Source organism: Podarcis bocagei, assembly GCF_964188305.1.
Source record: "Podarcis bocagei genome assembly, chromosome: 5".
In the NCBI taxonomy this organism is placed as follows: Eukaryota; Metazoa; Chordata; class Lepidosauria; order Squamata; family Lacertidae; genus Podarcis; species Podarcis bocagei.
The window spans coordinates 41,625,652-41,646,759 of NC_138129.1; the positions used below are offsets into that span (position 1 = coordinate 41,625,652).

At 39.0% G+C, this 21,108-nt stretch overlaps 3 protein-coding genes across 9 annotated transcripts in view; 2 read left to right on the forward strand and 1 right to left on the reverse strand.

Annotated features, from left to right (window-relative positions):
* Positions 1 to 21,108, forward strand: part of LOC308586679 (polymeric immunoglobulin receptor-like) — a 305,363-nt gene that overhangs the window by 130,310 nt on the left and 153,945 nt on the right. The gene's annotated exons all lie outside the window — the stretch shown is intronic.
* On the forward strand, positions 445 to 9,095 carry IL20 (interleukin 20). Of its 3 annotated transcripts, XM_081193577.1 has the most exons (6): positions 445 to 554; positions 1,773 to 1,970; positions 2,103 to 2,168; positions 3,369 to 3,521; positions 6,341 to 6,415; positions 7,560 to 9,095. In XM_081193577.1, exons 2-6 carry the CDS (start codon positions 1,815 to 1,817, stop codon positions 7,635 to 7,637), a joined length of 528 nt encoding a protein of 175 aa, XP_081049703.1. In that variant the 5' UTR covers positions 445 to 554; positions 1,773 to 1,814; the 3' UTR covers positions 7,638 to 9,095. The 3 variants fall into 3 exon arrangements, with proteins under 3 accessions (XP_081049703.1, XP_081049702.1, XP_081049704.1); XM_081193576.1 differs by lacking the exon at positions 445 to 554 and having other exon boundaries at positions 1,662 to 1,970; XM_081193578.1 differs by lacking the exons at positions 445 to 554; positions 6,341 to 6,415 and having other exon boundaries at positions 1,662 to 1,970.
* LOC308586691 (interleukin-20-like) lies at positions 6,409 to 20,394 on the reverse strand. 5 transcript variants are annotated; one of them, XM_081193572.1, is made up of 6 exons: positions 19,868 to 20,394; positions 17,424 to 17,606; positions 15,561 to 15,623; positions 13,593 to 13,745; positions 12,319 to 12,390; positions 6,409 to 7,289 (listed from the first exon to the last, which is right to left on the reverse strand). In XM_081193572.1, exons 2-6 carry the CDS (start codon positions 17,562 to 17,564, stop codon positions 7,014 to 7,016), a joined length of 705 nt encoding a protein of 234 aa, XP_081049698.1. In that variant the 5' UTR covers positions 17,565 to 17,606; positions 19,868 to 20,394; the 3' UTR covers positions 6,409 to 7,013. The 5 variants fall into 5 exon arrangements, with proteins under 5 accessions (XP_081049698.1, XP_081049696.1, XP_081049697.1 ...); XM_081193570.1 differs by having other exon boundaries at positions 12,319 to 12,393; XM_081193574.1 differs by lacking the exon at positions 6,409 to 7,289 and adding an exon at positions 9,160 to 12,124.

Here is a 21,108-nt window from a genome sequence, read left to right on the forward strand (position 1 = left end):
GAGTTAGATGTTCTGAACGCCTGGACCATTTTCACAGAACTGAAAACAGATTGTTTTCCCACAGGGCTGACTTCATATTATGTGCATTCTCTAACCTCATATCTCTTCCCCCACAAAAAACATGAGATAAAGATGAGAGGTTACTCCATAAAATATGTAGCATTTGCAGATGGGCCCACTGAAATTGCCATTTTGGCACACATTTGCCATGGATATATAAGGCTAGTAGTCCTGTGTCGAGCTAATCTGGAAATAAAGTTGGCAGTGTAAACAAATATTCTGCTGGAAGGCATGTATCAAGAGTACTTGATGCATTTTCTACATCTGTGTGGGGGTGGCGTCTTTACTATATGCCAGTCATCTCAGTGAGAAATGTGTGCACTGTTCTAGGAAATCTGTTTTGGCTGAGTAAGCTTGTACATAATCAGGCGAGAAATCCAAAGGGGATTACTATGCATTTCATTATCTTCACTTATCAGTATATAAGTGGAAGACAATCTCAAGGACAGGTACACAATGATTACCAATAAACAGGGAAGGCATCTCAAAACACGGTAAGATATTTCTATGATATGTTTTCATGCACTTTCACAGTACTTGTAAGTGTGAATTTATCCACTCTATAAGATAATAGATATATCAGATAGAAAGACAGTATCCAATACAGCATTTAGATAGATGATAGACAGATAGATAGATGATAGATAGCTATCTGAAATATATGCATCTTGTTGTATGTTAATTAGATTATTCACGGTAAAGGGTCATTTTATAAAGTGATTTTAATTCTTCAAAATTTAAGAGCATTCTCCCCCCACCAAAAAAAGAAGAAAAGAAATTCATTTCTGATCTTCTATGTCCATTTCTGTCTTTACTTTTGTATACTTTCAAAAAATATCAGATACTAAAAAGGTGAAGAGACGTTCCATGCAATGACCACTATTATGTACATTAGGGACCCCTATTTAGGCTGTAGCTGCCTGACATGTATCTTAACTTGTATAAGTATGTTCACTTGTCTTTCATGCTGGACAAACTTGCCATAGGAAACACTGGTACACTACCAGGTACCTGTGGCAAACACAATCACCATGAAAAGTGTGGTGTTGGGGGGGTGTTGAGGACTTCATCCAAATTTGACTGGAAAATGGACATTGATGTGCATGAAGATGCTAAACATTAATATGTTTATTGAGAACTACCAACTGATTCATTTCAGTGGGACCCTTTTTATGTTATCTTTCCTTTTCTTTACCTCAGAAAAAAACTTGATACTGTTTTTCACGTTTCCTGTTTGTATTTCTTTCTGCTTTTGAGAACTGAAACCCTTATTGCAAGCAGCTCAGAGGAGGTTGTGCTGTAATAATCCAGGAGGTCCTTAAACATAAAATAAACTTCATTAACTGTTTACAGAATGAGGAATCTATGTAAAAAAGGAAGCCATATAGCTTCTCTATTGCTGAATCATTCCAGACTCCTCTGATTCACTTAAGCACAACCCACTTCTTATCCTCACAACAACCCTGAGAGGTAGGCTAGACTGAGAGATGGTGACTCGTCATCCAGCAGTAAGCTATGTGGCTGAGCAGGGCTTGGGGCTGAAAGGCTTTCAAGTGAGAGAGAAGGATGTACTGGAACAAAAGATGGGGAAATATACAGAATTATGTAGATGAGCCCCAGTGTCCAACAAGCATCTTGCAGACCTGTTAAAAGACCAGCATGTACCTGTACAAGTAGGGCTGCCTCACAGGTCTTTTATTTCCCATTAATAGCTCTCCTGGCTGAATAGTGAATGTTTTCTACCCAGTGCTGAAATGGAGGGTGGCTACATTCTCTTGCTTCTGCACACAGCCTTTCTGCTGTGTTTGATCCCTAACAGCAGCCTCAAACAACTCCACTTTGGGCACTGCATGGTATCTGTGGATATGTATGAAATGCGGAAGGGATTTGGAGACATCAAGGAAATGACTGTGAGTATTGGTGGAAGGAGGCTTCATACGTGTTTGGAACTGCAGTGAATTTCGTGCGGGAAGCTTAGTCACAGAGACAAATCTTGATGGATCAATTTGATTACTGAACCTTTTGGGTTTCTTCTTCTTCAGCAGTCTCAAGATCAGCACACAAGCATCCGCCTCTTACATGGATCACATTCTCTTCAAAATACAAAGGTATCTCCCCTAAGCAATTCATTGATTAAATTGGGGGTGGGAGGAAGAAGACGTGTGTGTGTGTGTGTGTGTGTGTGTGTGTGTGTGTGTGTGTGTGAGAGAGAGAGAGAGAGAGAGAGAGAGAGAGAGAGAGAGAGAGAGAGAGATTTGGCAGACTTTTCAGATTTTCTTGTAAATCTTTGTCCTTGAAAACTTGTTGGTATAAGCTTTCTGTCCCTTGCACATTCTGTTCTCTTATTTGGAGAAGTGCTCATATTCCAACAAAATATTAATCTTAAAAAATAGAGGTGAAAATAATTCCTGTTGAACTCAGTAGATGGATACAATTGGACTGAAAATCTTTCTTTATTCAGAATGTATCTCCTTTGTGTGCCCTAATATCTATGTCTTTTGTTGGTGATGACGTATATGTATCTCATATGTTCACACATATGGATTCTAATATATCGTTGTCCCATTTACACAATAGTGCCAAAGTTGGCAATAGTTCTGTAATCAAAGCTAACAAAGTCATACCGTGATACCTCAGGTTAAGTACCTAATTCGTTCTGGAGGTCCGTTCTTAAGCTGAAACTGTTCTTAACCTGAAGCACCACTTTAGCTAATGGGGCCTCCTGCTGCCACTGGAGCACGATTTCTGTTCTCATCCTGAAGCAAAGTTCTTAACCCGTGGTACTATTTCTGGATTAGCGGAGTCTGTAACCTGAAGCATCTGTAATCTGAAGCTTATGTAACCTGAGGTACCACTGTATATATAATCAGGGACTCAAAGATTGCTGCTTGATTAGACTCCAAAAAGGGTTTGATTTCTAAGATTCTGTCCTGTGAATTTTCACACTGATTATTAGTTACATATTCTCTGAATATATGCATTCCAATATTTGCTTTATTTTATATTGGTATTTTATTTTATAATTACATTTAATATTTAATTAGATTTCAGGATTAGATTTTTGACAGGTCATGACTGACATTCAGTGGAGTTTAGTATTAATAGTATTTGTTACTTGCAGTATTTGTTATATGCAGTATTTGAAAGGTGATATGAAAATTAAGGAGATAACTATTTAAGATGTTTCATATATGATAACTGATAAAATCAAAATGATTGTGAATTGTCAATAAGCCTCTGATTTGAACTGTAATGCATTATTCAATGAAATGTTGCCTATTCTAATAAGTTATTCTGATTTGCTTTAGTCTGAAGACAGGTGTTGCTTTTTTCATTACTTGTTGAAATTCTACCTGGTTAATGTCTTCAATCAATGCACAGAAGGAAACAACTTTCATCAAAGGAGAGTCAGCAGGATTGCCAACAACTTCCTCAGTATTAAGAAGGAACTGACACTCTGTGTAAGCTGCAGCAATGAACAACCCTATAGCAGTAATGGGCATACTTATAGTAGCTTTAGTACATAATACCAGTAAAATCATGCATGCACTGAAAACAGCTAACCAGATTACAACTCATACAACCTTGGAATAAGTCTATGGGCTTTCTAATTAGTCATAATGGGTTTCAGTTCTCCCTCTCTGGGGTCAGCCAAGACAAGAAAAGTGCCCAGAACATTGGTGCCTGCTTTTAAATACATATCTTGTAAATTTCCTCTGGGTTTTTTGTTTTTGTTTTATGGGAACTAACAATCTGAGTAGACAGTCCTATGCATGCCTACTCAGATATAAAATCCTACTGAGTTCAGTGGGGCTTACTGTAAAGGAATGTAGGATTTAGCTGGGAAGCTTTTTCTAAAAATTTGCAAAGCAGTGCAGTTTTTCAAAAGTTCATAAAGAAGTAGGTTGCAGGACTGTGCCAAATTTTAATAAGGTTTGATATGTGAAATTTACAGGAGGGGGAAACTCCACATTCCAGACTACCAGATATTTTTTACACTTGTTTGTAAAACAATTGTTTGCAAAGGGGGGGGGGCAATTTTTATTCATTCCTAGCCAATTCAGGATCATGTAGTCACAATGACATGTATCCCATAAGATATGGATATATCATTGAAGGGAGAAAGACAAATGAGCATCGTGAAAGGCAGGAAGCGTTTTTGACTATGCTAAATCTACTTGGGGATGGGAAGGAAAAAGGGAACATGTTCTTACCACCTAGTTTAAGTTCCACATCCTTCAGATGGAATGATATGAACAGTCAGATGCACGTTTGAATTTGCATCCCGTTGAAAATAATGCTGGACGAATGGATAGCATTCATTACCAGATGTGAATCCAGAGGCAAATCATGATGCATTCATTTCAGTCGAACTGGCGTTCAGGCTCAAAACTGGATGTGTGCCCCAGTCCACATTCTGCTCCAATCATGCACAACTGTGAAAATTAATCAATGGGCACAAATCCTCATAGTTTCCCCTTATGAACAGTTCCATATTTTTTTCCACAAAGGGGTGCAAAAATTGTCAACAAGGCAGCATGTGTTTTTGAAGTGAGGAAAATGTTCGTGAAATCTCTCTCTCTCTCTCCCTCTCCCTCTCCCTCTCTCTCCATTTCAGCTCATTGTTAAATATATAACTCTCCAAATTGGTGGATGTTTTCATTATGGCAGTACCACTGCTACAAAGCTTCCTTGAGGTTTCCAGTGCATCTCAGATGCTTTTTGTGGGCCTGAAATCAGCAGTGATGCATGGTTTTAAAAAGGAAGGAAGAAAAACTCAGCAGATCTGTAAGAACAGCAGTGATCAGAGAGCTTTCCACAAGTACATCAGACCTAGTGGGTTACTAGATAACCAGAATTTCTCTCTCTCCGCCCAGAGCAATCACGTGGGTTATCACGTGGGTTAAGGCTTTGGTTTTCAAACTGTAGGGAGGGCCCTTGAGAGAAGAGAGTAAATGACAGACCATCCTTGAGCAGTATTCACTGAATACTGAACTCAGTGGAACTTATTCCAGAGTAAGCAAATAAAAGAGATGACTGGGCAAAATTGCTGCTGAGGAATAAAATACATGCAAAGGGTTGCCATATTTCAAACAGGGGAAATCCGGATGGAAAAGTTGTTGTGCTTTTTCTGGAAAATTGGAAAAAAAATAAATGAAGTTTTCGAGCTATTTTTATGGAAAATAAGCAAAAAACAAAAAAACCCTACTAGTTTGCCATATGTCCAAATTTTCCTGGACATTTTAAAGATTTCCATCCAGACACTGCTGCTGCCTACAGTATTCCGGATATGTTTGGGAAATTCTGGACGTATGTCAACCATATACATGCATGGGGGGGGGGAGGAAGGGGGAGTGTTCCTACATTATAAAGCCCTCTAATATTCCTTCACCCTAATATACAGGTCTTGACATGAGGCCACAAATGGCTGCACATGAGCATCTCTGCAAGTTTGAACAAATGGACTGAGCTTGGTTCTGGGGCAGGGGGGAAAGTATGTTTAGAAGGAAACCCTGCTTTCAAAGTGTTAGAGAAATGTTGAAATAAGTGCAAGCTCCATGCAGAAAACTTGCCACCCTCATAGAATTGTCATAAGCAGTGGATGTAACAAGCAAAAACAAAATAATTACATACACAGATGTAGCACAGTTGATAAAATGGCTTTAACTCTGAAAAACTTCAGATAACGTGTCAGATGCCAGTCCCTTGTCAACTGCAGTTACCGGTATGTTGCCCATAGGTACATGGATATCAACTCCATCTGCAAGAATGATTCCAGGATATATATTAAAATGGGTTTTGTGTCTTAATAACATGCATTCAGTAAACCTAAATTCAGATTTGTAATTTAAAATTGGTCTTCAGTAAAGTGCCAAAAGCTTCCATTTCTTCATTAGCCTTTGTAGTAGTGTCAAATAATATAGCTCTTTGATGTTCTCATTGCTACATTTTCTTCCTCCTTTGCCTGATGTGGCATTTGATGACCAATTAGCTTTGTACAGCACTTATATGCATGAGTGGTTACAGCAGACTAGGAAGAAACTGCTTCTGCAGACCCTCTTTTCCATATTTTATTACATGGATCTCACAACATATTTTTCACAAGTAGAGAATAGATGTGCTCCCATACCAAACACGATAATTTAGTAATTCAGCATTTGTTTTTGCATTCAGTTCAGCAGTACTGTGAATCTTGTTCCTCTTGAAGATATATGTTTGAACACAATATACATGAAGAAATATTTAAATAAATATTTATTTAATAATTATTTTCCTTCAGGATACTGTCACAACATGCTCCTGTGGGAAGGAAGCCAATCAAAGATATGAACAAATCCTGAATCAGTTTCAGAGGGTAAATGTGTTTTCACTTTGCAATTTAGCTAATGGAATGCAGGTGCTCTCTTAAGCGGGTTGCAGGTGTCTGGTGTTGAACTGACTTTTGGCATGAGACCAGCCTGACTGGAACCCTTTCGTGTCACTCCAGAAACTGTCTTCATGGCTTGCTCAGAAAAACAAGCACAGCATTTCCCAAGCCTAGCTGGCAACCTAGGATCTTTCATAGAACCATAGAATTGTAGAGTTGGAAGGAGTCTCAAGCGTCATCTAGCTCCCTGCAAATGCAGGAATCTCAATTAAAGCACCCATCACAGATGGCCATCCAACCTCTGCTTAGAAACCTCCAAGGAAGAAGAGTCCACCACAAGAGTCCACTGTCAAACAGCTCTTACTGTCCAAAAGTTCTTCCCGACATTTAGTTGGAATCTCCTTTCTTGTAACTTGAATCCATTGGTTCAGGTCATACCCCCCAGAGCAGGAAAGAAGAAGCTTTCTCTATCTTCCATGTGAGAGCACTTTAGATATTTGAAGTTGGCTATCATATCTCAGTCTCTTCTTTTCCAGGCTAAACATACCCAACTCCCTCAACCATTCCTTGGTTTCCAAACCCTTGATCATCTTGGTCGCCCTCTTCTGCACACGTTCCAGCTTGTCAATATTCTTCTTAAACTGGCACCCAGAGCTAGACACAGTATTCCAGGTGTGGCCTGGCCAAGATAGAATAGAGAAGTATTTTGACTTCCCTGGATCTGTCTGGACACTGTACTTCTGTTGATGCAGTCTAGAATAGCATTAGCCTTTTTTTTTGCTGGTGCATCACACTGTTGGCTCATGCTAAGCTGAACCATGGCAGAACCAGATGAAGAGAGCCATAACTGGATCTTCTGTGTCTTAAAGAAAATAAAAGCAAGTCAGCATGGAAGGAGGACACTTTGGATTGAGAATGTAAAATTTCCCCCTTGCACTGATATAAATTGTCCCCAATCCTGCAGAAGCTGCTGTTTACCCTGTTAAGGTACCCATACTTACATAATTTTCTGTTACACCTTGCTGTACAAGCAGCTACAGAAGTAATGCAGGAGACACCAGAGATATGTCATTTGTTATCCAGTATTCACACTGGTTGTTTGGAAAGTTTATCTTTTCCTGTTCCTTTTCAGATGGACTCACACTCCGCAGCAGTTAAAGCCCTTGGGGAGCTCGACATCCTACTGGATTGGATTGATGAGACAGACTAGGAAAAGGCTGGACACGAGAATGGGCCACACAGAGGAGATGAAATGAATTTAATTTTGTGAACCCCCAAAAGCTTCTTCATCCACTAGCACTGATGTTGAATATCTGCCAAGTGCTCCAATATCTGATATTGGATATCTATATTTGACACCTGGCAATAACTTGTAGTACTATGTAACCATCTCATGTGCATTTCAACTTCCCTCGTCTCCTCCTTTCATGCATCCCTAAATCTGTTCTGGGTTTCCCCTCAACCCTTCAGAGCAAATTTGGTCTGCTCTGAGGCCTTGGGGCACTTGCAAGGGAAAGAGGGGGGAGTCCTATTGTGGAGTCATAAATCCTCGCACTGTTGGGACAGTTACTTGGTGCTACATTGGGTACAAGCGAACATTTATTCTTCTTAACATGATTTATGTGTCAGACCCAGGTATGTACAAAGGTCATTTGATCTAGTGCAGTGATTTAGTTAGTAAATCACAAATTTAAAAAATGTCCCAGAGAGTCCCTCAACTCTCCAGGGTTTATGTTTGGGACAGCACGGGGGAGAAGTAATGGATGAAAATTGGCATTTCTACAAGCAGAACATTCCACCTCTAACCCCATAAATGATTCAGCACAGTACTAAATAATTATCAGCCAACGTTCATGGCTATTGCACTTGCAGTTTGTAGTATTTCATGAAATGTTGTAGTGTTGGTGTTGACATTATTTATTAATAAATATTTATTTATTGAGCATGTTTATATCCTCCTGCCTTTCCAGCCAAAAGGATCAGCAAGGTAGCTTCACCTCAGCATAAAAGCAGCTTGCATTGTAAGGAGTTTTTGGTGGGCTTCTTGCGGGGGCTATTATGGTGTCCAATCTTTTAAAGGACTTGAAACTCTTGCTGATACCCACTTACCCGGGAGTAAGCCCCATTTAAGACATTAGGATTTACTTCTAAGTTAAAAAAAAGCATTGTGTTGTTTTGCGATAGGTTTTGATGTGGAAGACTGGGGGAGAGGCTGGTTTCATCTTTATACATTTTGTTTCTGATTCTGTAAGGCTGCGAGGCAGGGGACTGCTAGGGTGAAAGCTTCATTCCCTCATTTTATTTCTTATACACATATTTAACCTCACCCGTAGGACAGAGTTGTAACATGTTGTGAGGAGTTCTGAAGTGATTGAATACATTTTGTGTGTGGTTATGTGGTGTTTAGTATGATCATATTCTTTGAAGTGTAGGGTTGGTTGTAAAACCTGCTCCTTTCAGTCACTGACAAAAGCTGTCTTTGCCAGTGCTTGTTATCCTGAGAAGTTGTCTTTCCCAGTTCTAAGAAAGCTGTGTTGTCTCAGAGCCCCCAACTGGCATAACCTGATGAAGGAAACCTTTGGAGAACTGTGTTGGAGTGCAAAGGATTCCCCTTTTTGTATACTCCATTATACAAATATCACTTGGACCCCCGTAAGATGCAACAGAGAAATTTGTGTAAAATGTATGGTATTAAGTTGCAAAACAAAAAAAAAGTAAATCTCACCAAAGTATTAGTGCTAGATGCAAATTTATTGCTGTATCTCCTGCCACAACAAGAGAATTCAGGGAAGCTCAGGTCAATACTAAATGTTTTCTGAATGTGAAACATTTTGGAAATATATTGTTTGAGTAGATTACACAAAAAAATGTGTTTCTCACACACAATCATCCATTTAGCAATACAAAGAGTAATACAGCAGGTATTATTTCAAGACAAGTACAGTAATGTATAGCATTTAATTGCATTAAAATCAAATGCATTGTGTAATTATGGCTGTAATCCTAAACACATTTACTAGGGAGAAAGCCCTACTGAGCACAGCTGCACTTCAAAGTGGACCTTGTACACCACCTTGCTTTCATGAATGGCAGTAGTGAAACAATATATAATTTATAGTTATATAAATTATATGCATAAAATTGTGCTGCATAAGTACTGTATAATTAACAGGTGGAATTGGTCCATCAGATGTTTTGTTTTTGTCCCAACTGAAGTTGATCTTATTAAGAGACTTCCTTGTCTCAGCTTTGTAGTATATGAAAACTCACAGTCTTTAATATATTTACAGCACAATCCTATGCATGTTTACTCAAAAGCAAGTCTGCCTTACTTCAGTGGAACTTATTCTAGGCTCTTGGTGATAGGGCTACATCCCTCACATTCAAACCCTAGCATATTTTCTTTGAAGTATGCACTGCTTAGTGATAGCAGCCTTAAATTTATAAGCTTGGGATCCAGAATTCCCAGGAGCAGATCTCTGCTCATAAGACACTCCTACAGGAAGGAAGAGTTATACAGGCAATTTTCACTGCTTTCTGCTTCCTAGTGCAGCCCCTGTGCCATCTGAAAAGCTGCTCTGGAGGACTAGGGCACTCTTCAAAACAGTGTGGGAAATGGTGGTGGGCAGGAAGAGGGAACATTACCATCTCTTCTTCTGCTGGGAGCATCTGCTGGATCAAAGCCTGTTCCATGATGAACTAGTCTAATCTAAATATTAATATTTCAAGATTTACCAGTAATAGCTTATATTTGGTTCCTACAATCAGTTTACCTATTTGCTCCATTTTCTATGGACATGATTTCTTTTAGTGTGTTGCATGTGGAGATACAATGGATAGTTTGTGTTATCTGCAATTAATTATGTGACATGCCCCAATTAGCATTTCCAAATTTCTTCATATAAAAGTTGGTGCGTTATTGAACTGGTAGCAGCCTTCCCAAGGTATTTCATATAGGACAAAAGTATCTTTCAATTCCCCATATCTAGCATAATTGTCCCTCTTTTCCTTTCTTTGCCAGAGTTGTTCTCCTTTACAAAATTAAGCTGATTTTGCACATATCCACCCATTCACTATAAATACTTCTCCAATCTTCTGTTTCTGACTTACCATAAATTGAGCTATGCCACCATCCTACAAATATTTTCCTTTCCTTTCCTTTCCTTTCCTGCATATTATATCAAAGTAATTGGGGTTCGTGGCTATATTTGTTTTGGGGTTTTAGAATCCCACATCCTAACACTCAGTGAAAGATATGTATATATACATCAAACATGTGAAAAATACTAGTTCCAGGATAGCAAGGGACAATAATGCACAAATTAATAAAAACAAAATGATAGGGAGTTGTGGCCTGGACATGTCTAACCATGAACACATGCAGCCTTCCAAGAACATATATACACACTTCTTGAAATGAGTGAAAGGTGTTCAAGAGCAGACATGTTTTGAACAAACTGAACTCTTGCAACAGTCCTGAAATCCAAACAATTGCCTTGATTTTTCCCCCCACTGCCCTTTGCAAACCGGCAGAAATGTGCTACCTCGATAGCATTCTTCTCCAGTAGAAGGAAGGGTGTGGGGAAGAATTTCATGAAATCTCAAGGAAGAGATATTACTGCCTTTTCAGCTCTCTGAATCAAAGCCCCTTCCACATATATAAGCACTACAACGACGGGTGCCAGGGGTCCCTACATGAGCTGGTTGCTTTTGTGCTGGGAGTGTTCTGTTCTGGAACCTTGTCTTCATATGCATAACTTTGGTCATCAGATCATAGATATTTTGAAACCTGCTTTAGGAATAGTTAAAGTTTAACAGAAATGAATGTGCTTCCAGCATAATACTTGTTGATATCCATGAGAATGTTTTTAAATAATTGTGATAGAGATAAACATGCGGGGGGAAATATGTAGACAGCAATCACCTATTCAGGGTTGGGTTCTTGCTGCTGTTTTCGATGTAAGCTCACTGGAAGAGAAAAACTATCCATAATGTAGCTTGAAATACTTTGTTTTTAACAATATGTTTTGCCTGACTCCTCCTCAGTTAACAATGGATGGGTGCACTGGCAATCTACTCAGTACAACTCCTGCCTAGGTCTTGTGGAAAGAAATGGGAGCTGTCCAAGACAAGAGCACATTTGCTTTACAACAAGATGCAGTTTGATTTGGTTTTGCTGCTCATTTAATTGTAGAAAGTCTTGCATGATTCGAGAGGTGGTGCAATTGACTCGCAGATGAGCAAAGAGAATGTAGGAAAGTGCTACCTGACTGGAGCAGAGGTGCTGTCCCCAAAGCTAACTCCGTAGAACTGAACTTTGGAAGACCCATAGCAGTCCTGCTGCTAAAGTCAAACCCTTCCTGTTCAAGTACAGGGGCTGTGTGTGTGCATCCTTCAAGCCCAGCGCCCTATGCAGTTCTTTAAGGCACAAGAGGGCTTTGCAACTTAAAGCATTGGGGGGAATTGGGTCTATTGACGTGTGCCTGCTCAACCACGTGGCAGTCTAATGGGCACCCAGGTGTTTTTCAAAGCCTCCCATCTAGTGCCCACTAGTGAAGTGCCCACTTTTATCTCCTTAATTCTCTAGAATGGACTATGCAACACAGAATACTGATTCTGATTCTAATATGCCTCCAGCCAATTTAGCAGGATATCCAGTTCTCCAAGGGCTTTCATAGCAGCAAGTGTAACATCCATCTGGAAGTTAATTAACATGAAAACTTGGTCAATAACAAAAGCATTTGGGGGTGGTACATTAGCATTTTGGGGTGGGATGTAAACATTCCCCTTTAGTCACCTGCTGCCTTTATTTTTGTTGTTAAGATTAATATCATAATCAATAACCATTTCTATTTCACTTTAAAGTTCAGGTTGCAGTCCAATCAGTTTACCTGCTCATAGTTTCTGATGATCTGATGATATTTGTTTATTGCCTCTTCCCCACAGTTGCACATATTTTCATCCTGCTGGGAAATTATAGTAAAAATACCCATTGGCATAATAAAATTCAGTAGAGGTTTGGGACATACCAGTTTCGTCAGCTGCGTTTTAGCAGACTGTACTATATACAGTGAATCCATCACTACCACTAATAGTGGACTTAGGTGGCTGATGGAAACAGAACCAAAGTGGGGCTATGGAAAAAATCATTCTGTTCTTAAATTCAGATCTCTATATCAGCTTGTTTGTTTGTTTTTAAAAATAAGTCCTCATGAAAATTCATTAGATAGTGCAAATTTCTCCATATATATATATATATATATATATATATATATATATATGTAATTTTGCTTAATATACACAATTTTGCAGAACATTTCCTTCTAAAATAGTGCATTTTGTACCATATTTTCACCATATTGAGCCCAGTCCTGGTCAGGGATGGTGGGATATAAATGATTTTTAAAAAATTTATTATTGTTATTAATATTATTAGCATTAGCATTTTAATGGAAACTTTACCACTGTGTGTGCATTTTTATACACGTTACTTGACAAGAGAACTACAATGCAAACTTTGGAGAAGTCTAAACAAAATTAAATAATTCCTTCCAGTATCACCTTAGAGACAAACGAAGTTTGTTATTGGTATGAGCTTTCGTGTGCATGCACACTTCTTCAGTGCAAAATTCAAAGGATGGCTGTGTTTCAGTTCATATATTGTAAATGTAAGTTAGATAGATTCACCTTTTAATGGAAAAGAAAAAAACAGAAAACTGAGGTAGAGGGTAAGGAGTTTGCCCTGCTTGTGTGTAATGGCCAGCTGCAACCCTGAATGAACCGCTCTTGTGAGTATGGCAGTTACGCTAAAATATTCTGTGGCAGGCCTCAATTGTTATCTTTATTTCAGTAATGCTCTGTGGTAGTTGTTCGACTTTGGGGCCAGAACTGCCTGCTTGTGTACTTCTCTGCACATTCCTGCTAATTCTCTACATTAGGCATTATCTATTGCATAATATCTTTAAAACACCACTCAGTACTCTGACAGTATCTCCTCCAAAGAAAACTGATCCTTTCACGTGGTTCATATTCTATAACTTAAAGAAGGCAACAGTATCGTAATGAACAAATCTGAAGATTAATCAGATTAATTTACATCCCTTCCTAATAAACATTCAGGGCAATGAAAATATGATAACTTCCACAAAACTAACATGTGACTTACACACACTCTGAATTTCTTCTCTATGCTGAGGAAGGAGTTGGCTATGCCACTGATTTTCCGATTGATGTAAAGACTTCCTGTCTCACAGTGCCTGAAGACTTTGTCCAGGTAAAATCTTAAGATGCTACGAGCAAGGCAACAGCTGTCTAAAGTCTCCAGGGAGAGAGTTTGGATTTATTAAGCACCGTAAGACAAAGCTTTTTTCAGAACCTTTAGGCAAATTTGCATTGAGAAAAGGCTTCCCACACACCAGGAAGGAAAACTGATAAAAGCTTATATCCTGCTCCCACCATCCCAGCCCCCCAGCAGGCGAACTTGTATCATATCACAATGGGTTGTATTTAGCTTAGTCATCTGCAGAGTAGACCCACTAAATCTAATAGACTTAATAAAAAAATTCCTTCCAGTAGCACCTTAAAGACCAACTAAGTTAGTTCTTGGTATGAGCTTTCGTGTGCACGCACACTTCTTCAGATACACTGAAACAGAAGTTGCCAGATCCTTCTATATAGTGAGAAGGTGGGGAGGGGTATTACTCAGAAGGGTGGTGGGAATGGGAGATTGGCAGATAGCTGAGATGAGCCTGTTGACGACTCTTAACGACTGCAATAGGTCTTACAGGAAAAGGCAAGGGGTGAGAAGGTGAAAAATGGCTTAGTCATGTATAATGAGATAAGAATCCAATGGAGTCATCAACAGCCCACTCTCTTTCTAAAATCCCTTATATCCTGCCTTTCCATTTTAAATAAAATGCTCATGCAGACTTACAACAGATACAGTGGTGCCCCGCAAGACGAATGCCTCGCAAGACGGAAAACTCGCTAGACGAAAGGGTTTTCCATTTTTGAGCTGCTTCGCAAGACGAATTTCCCTATGGGCTTGCTTCGCAAGACGAAAACGTCTTGCAAGTTTGTTTCCTTTTTCTTAACACCGTTAATACAGTTGCGACTTGACTTCGAGGAGCAACTCATAGAACGCAGTGTACATAGTACCCTTTTTTGAGTTTTTTAAAGACTTTGGTGATTTTTGAAGCTTTCCCAAAACTTCTTTTGCAGCCATTTGGTAAGTTAAGCTTTTAAAACTTTTTGGGGGGGTTTTGGATTTTGGGTTGGGGTGTTTGGAATTCAAGGACTTGGTGTTGGGAAGGGGTTTGCAAGAATCTGGAAGCTTGTGTTTTTTTCTGCATTTTTATGATTTTCTGTGACCATTGGGCCACTCTGCTGCTTTTTTAAAAAAAATCTGGATTTGAATTTCTGTGTGCTGGGTGGCTGGGGGAACAGTTGGGGAGGGGTTTGCAAGAATCTGGAAGCTTGTGGGTTTTTTTCTGCATTTTTATGATTTTCTGTGACCATTGGGCCACTCTGCTGTTTTTTTAAAAAAATTCTGGATTTGAATTTCTGTGTGCTGGGTGGCAGGGGGAACAGTTGGGGAGGGGTTTGCAAGAATCTGGAAGCTTGTGTGTTTTTTTTCTGCATTTTTATGATTTTCTGTGACCATTGGGCCACTCTGCTGTTTTTTTAAAAAAATTCTGGGTTTGAATTTTGAAATGTTCTTTACAGTATGTGTGACTTTAAAGAGCACTTAATAAACTCTTGCTGTACCAAATTTGGCTTTGTTTGGACTTTTTTTGACCATAGGAACACATTAATTGATTTTCAATGCATTCCTATGGGAAACCGTGCTTCGCAAGACGAAAAATTCGCTAGACGAAAAAATTCGTGGAACGAATTAATTTCATCTTGCGAGGCACCACTGTATCTAAAATCAACCAGCCAAGGGCAACAGAGATGGCAAGGGAGTTTCAGACATAAGTAGAATGAACTGTTTAAAGTAGGATGAACCGTGTGATCGTTAATGTTCTTTTAAATCAAAATCTGCTTGCTTTCCACAAGTTGATTCAAATATATTAATAGTGATATCATTTTGCTACAGAAATTGCAAAGAGATATTCTAACTAGTAGCACTTACTTGAAAGTTATGCAGAGAATGTGGGTGCAAAATGCTTGCTGTTCTGATAGGATCTCTGGCTTGCTAAATAGGGAAGAGAGATGATCTAGTCTGATTATGTGCTTTTTGCCACACCGATCATTAAACAACTACAGCCCAACAGCACATAAATATAGTTTAATATATCTGTAGGCTTCAGCTTGAAAAAAGGTAACAAATCAAACAATATCTGGAGGATAAAACAACTGTACTTTCAGTTCAGCCATATTTATATTGTCACTGGGTCTAAGTACGTTTCTTGGTGCTAAGACTGCATTGGATAGTATTGCTACAAATGTTAATGAAACAGCTTTAGGAATGGAAAGATTTATGGGAACTGATAAAATGTGATTGCTAAAGTTGAGTTTCTGAATTGACTGAAACGAAACATTTTTGATCTAGCAAACAAGCACCCAGCCAAGAATATATGAGGTAATAGTCATCTGGGTTTGCCGTAAATTTCAAACTGGTATGCTTAAAGATGAAAAACTTCAGATCAATTCTTTAAATTCAACACCCTTTTCTTTCCCCACACTGCACAATAGTGAGAGTAATTCTACTGAAACTTCTTACATTGACTTTTTAAATGTTGAGAGACTCCACTTTCTTCAAGAAATTTGAAGAAATTCTGCAGGGGGAAATGTTTCTTACATCATAACTTTAAGCACATTTACTCATATGAAGGTCCCATTAGTTTCTTCTAGATAAATTTAGGACAGCCAGCTAATTTTTTTATTTGAGCAATCTAATTTAGTTTAAACCCATTCAACCTACATCCACAATTCAGTTTTCCAAATCAACTCATGGATCAGTTTAGCAATTAAACATTTGCAGTAATTGTGTTTGCTGGTGTTGCTTCTTGTCCTGTCTTCAGTGGCAAAATAGAACAATCACTTGATATCTTACTGGTGATTGTCTTTTAAATATATGGATATTATTAGCCTACATGCAACTTAGAAGTTCTCTCTATGCTGAATTAATTGTGGCTATACCAAAACAGCCATGCTTTGTTTTCTTTTTCACGAGGGTTGAAAAGCACCCCTTATTTTCCTCATGCTTTGGCATTTTTTGCAAACACACCCATGTTCTCTTAATGCTAGGGTTGCCATATTTCAAAAAGTAAAAACCAGGACACCCCGAAAGTTGAGCACAGCCTTTCAAAAACCCCCTCCCAGACATCAATTCCACCTTTGAAATCCTGGTAATGTCCGGGACATATGACAGCCCTATTAATGCTATACTTAATGTTCACAATTTCTTCTTTTCCCTCACAGTCCTCACTCTCATTTGCATACATTGTCATTTAATCCTATTGGTTGTGGTGGCCTGTGTGAATTTGATGATGATATCTAATGCAATGCCATTGTGGACATTTGGAAGCAAAATCAATTGGATTTAACAGTAAGGTGGGTCAATGAAAGCTGTGAAGGAAATGAGGAAGAAAGAAAATATTGCCAGGAACTGTAAGCATGTGCCAAGTGAATAAAATGATGCCAAGGAAGCAATGAAATGATTCTAGTATTTGGCAAAGTGAGGATTTATTTTGCCACAAGCCATTCAGCTGTGCCATGAGTGCTACATTTGACATAAATACTGACAAAGAGAATATTTGACACAAACCTACTGAATACACTCAGAGCTGTCAATCTTTCCTCCAATTTCTTGCTCTTAAAAGTCATCCCCGCTCCCACAGCTATCAAGACTTTTGGACCTTTGTGAATTGTAAATGCTCAACTCAAGGAGTAATGCAGGCAAACCATTATCGTGTTGGCTTCCATATGTCCTCTGCACTGAGTTTCCAAGAGATTGGCTCTTATGATAGAAGGAGAAAAGAACAATACTTACAATGACCTTTTTAATTGTACCAAAGCCATCCCGGATTTCATGAATATTCATTGAAATGCTGCAAGGTCCAAACTGGAAAAACCTGTCCCCCAAAACAGGCGGCAGCAGGAGATAGAGAAAGAGGCTGAAAAAGACTTGCATAGTCTGGAGAATGAAGAACCTCTGGGTGGCTAAAGTGCGTTCCTGTTAAGAGGGGAAATGTTTTTGAATTATTTTGCCTCTGCATTATGCTTCATGCATTATCTGTGAAGTGCTAATAATAATAATAATATTCAAAAATTTTTAACATGACTGGTCACAAGTGGGTCAGATGTTAATCTGATCCAGACATAGAACTTCTTGTTTTGTTTTATTATTTTCACCATGCGCTATCTGCAACTTCTCCCTTTATATTCTCCCTTTATATTTTACAGTGCGATAGTAGTGCTTTCTGGACAGAACTCTGGAGCAGAAATAAGATATCCAATAGCAGAACAAAAATTGGCTGGGTAGGTTGAAAACCAATGAATATGCAACTGCTGCTGATAACTGCTTTGAGATTTTTTTCTACAATCAAGCAGTATATACATTTTATTTAATAAGTAAGTAAGTAAGTAAGTAAGTGCAAGGTGAAGCCTGTTAGGGTTGGTTGGTTAGTTAGTTAGTTTATATTTACAAATATTTGCTGTTGTGGATGCCTTGTTGAGATTTCTGCATTGCAGGGGATTGGGCTAGATGATTCTTGGCACCCCTTCCAATTCTATGGTTCTGTGATTTTATGAATCACTGGCCTTACCACACATATATACAGGAATAGGTTGCAAACTTGACTTTAACTTTACAAGATAAAAAACTGAGTTCATAGTAGAAAGGTCCCTGGAGCCAGCAGCTCAGTGACATAGTGTCTTAGAGTGTCTGCTCTCAGTGGGGCTTATTTTCAGGTGAGTGTGTATTGAACACAGCTTCAGAACTCAGTGTTAGGAAATATTAGTGGAGGATTAGAGGTGAAAAACTATAGCACCTTTATATTAATTGATAATTACTCACTACAATTCTGATTAGTCCACTTGATAAAACCAGAATCTTGGCACCTGCAGCTCCCTCCTCACCCTTCCTTTGAAGGAGGAACCTGCATCCAGGACCATGTCACCAACTTCTAGGGACTTGAACAGGGATTGGAGACCCTCAACCCTTCCAGATGTTGCTGGACTCCAAATCCTATCATCCCTTACTATTGATCATGCTGGCTGGGGATGATGGGAGTTGGAGTCCAACAACATATGAAGGGCCACTGACTCCTCATCCTTGTATTGCAGAAACTGCCATACAGCCATCCATGTATCTGAAGCATGTTATGTTATATTGGATTTAAATAACTGAAAATTTTATTGAAAACCAATCTTGACTAAAATGTGGTTGATAAATGTAATCATTAATAAATAAATTAATAAAAAAGATGGATTAAAAGATTAAGAGGGAAATATTTTGTTGCTACACTGTAAGAATGAAATTAATAAACATATAATTTCATTTTACTCCAAAAGAAGTAATTATTGACCTTATGGAACAGAATTAAAAGGAACAGAAAATTGGGTTGTTGTTTTTTTTACTAACAATAGATCATTTATAAAGATTTGTGGATGAATTTGTGGAGTTAGATCTAATAATACCCAGGTATAGCATAATCCTATTTAGTGAAAACTAAAATTTTAGATATCATAGCATAAAGGTAAAGGTAAAGGGACCCCTGGCCATTAGGTCCAGTCGTGGCCGACTCTGGGGTTGCGGTGCTCATCTTGTTTTATTGGCTGAGGGAGCCGGCGTACAGCTTCCAGGTCATGTGGCCAGCATGACTAAGCTGCTTCAGGCGAACCAGAGCAGTGCACGGAAACACCATTTACCTTCCCACCAGAGCGGTACCTATTTATCTACTTGCACTTTGATGTGCTTTCAAACTGCTAGGTTGGCAGGAGCTGGGACCGAGCAACGGGAGCTCACCCCGTTGCGGGGATTCGAACTGCCAACCTTCTGATCAGCAAGTCCTAGGCATAGAGATCACTATTTTTACAGTTTGATGTGCACATTCAGATAGCATTTAACTGGTTTATAAATTGTGAAAATAGATACAGAAACCAATTCCACTGTAGTATAATCTCATAGCATTCCTGACCCAGAAATTGGTCTCTCATGTAGTTAGTTACAATCCTAATTCTGGAAGGTCAGTCCTTTATTTTTGCCTGTCAAAAAACACTGTAAGTTTACAGCAGCTACCTGGATCTTTTCATGCATACTCATCACTCAGTTGAAGCATATTGCTGCTGGTGCAAAATAACTTTCAAACAAGATCAACTAGATAACAAATGCCTGAATGGTATTAACTGCATATGCATATAAGCAGGGAGGCATGTTGTAATTACTGAAAAGTAAGCCAAATGCATAGATATACATCTTGGATAGTGTCTTACCTTAGGCTTTGATGTGTAGATGCTTGCCTCTTAATTTGATGATGAATCTGAAAATGTCTGATGGTTTTATAGAGGTAAAGAGCGGAAATCAGTCTTTGAGGTTTTTTCCATGTGTCCTTTTCTCAGTACTCCATTTCCACATAGTTTTTCTTTATTTGGGAGTGGGAATTTTGGAGTTTCCTTGTACTGATTCGATCCAAGATGAAAGGTTGAGCTTCACGTAGCTGTCCCTTTTGCCTTATCTATCAGCTAGCAGGCATACATTGGCAATGAATTCCAAAACCCTATATCTGCCATTGCTTTTGTCTCAGGAGCAGAGGGTTGTAACCAACACTGTCAAAACAGAATTCTACCCATCCAATATAACACCAGTCATGGCCCAACTGCATTGGCTGCCAATTAGTTTCCAAGGTCACTTTGAAGTGCTGGTTTTGATCTATAAAACCTTCTGCAGCTCAGGACCCCAATACCTCAAGAACCGCCTCTCCCCATAGGAACAGACCTAGATTTAGACCCTGCAATTGTCATCTGAGGCACTTCTTTGTGTGCCCACTGCATGGGCAGCCCAGAGAGCCCATTTGTGTGCCTTCATTATATATCTTTAGATGTTAGGCAAGAACATTTGTCTTAAACCAGGCCTTCAGCTGTTAACCAATCTATGGTCTTAAAACAGTGTGTGTGTGTGTGTGTGTGTGTGTGTGTGTGTGTGTGTGTGTGGTTATTGTCTTTTTAATTATGTGTGAGATCATAGAATTGTAAAGTTGGAAGGGACCGCGAGGGTCATCTAGTATAGAGTATGGGGCCAGGCAGCACTAGGGATTTGCAGTTCTTCTAGATTACTTTGCTTGGTCTAGTGCAAAACAGCATTTCATGTACATGGTATCAAACATAGTAGGCTGTGTTCTGCTGGCACTTCCCATCATGGTCTATTTAGCATTGTGGAGCTAAAGTGGAGGAGAGGGTGATGTGCATGAGAAAAGGGGGTTCCTACAAGACGCATTATTTTGGATTCTGCCACCCGTTTTGTTCCTTAGGCAGCCTACCTTCTGAAAATGCCCTTCTCTTAAAATATTGATTGATCCACCTGAGAATTTCCTTCTTTCATCACTTCAGGTGCTGCTCTGCCTGCAAGGAAGGTGGAAACTGTGTGTCAAAGAAGGCTGTTTGCAAATGCTGCAGAAAATGCAACTTGAAAAAAGAGACAATGCACATATTTTTGTAAACTAAGAAATCTTTAATAA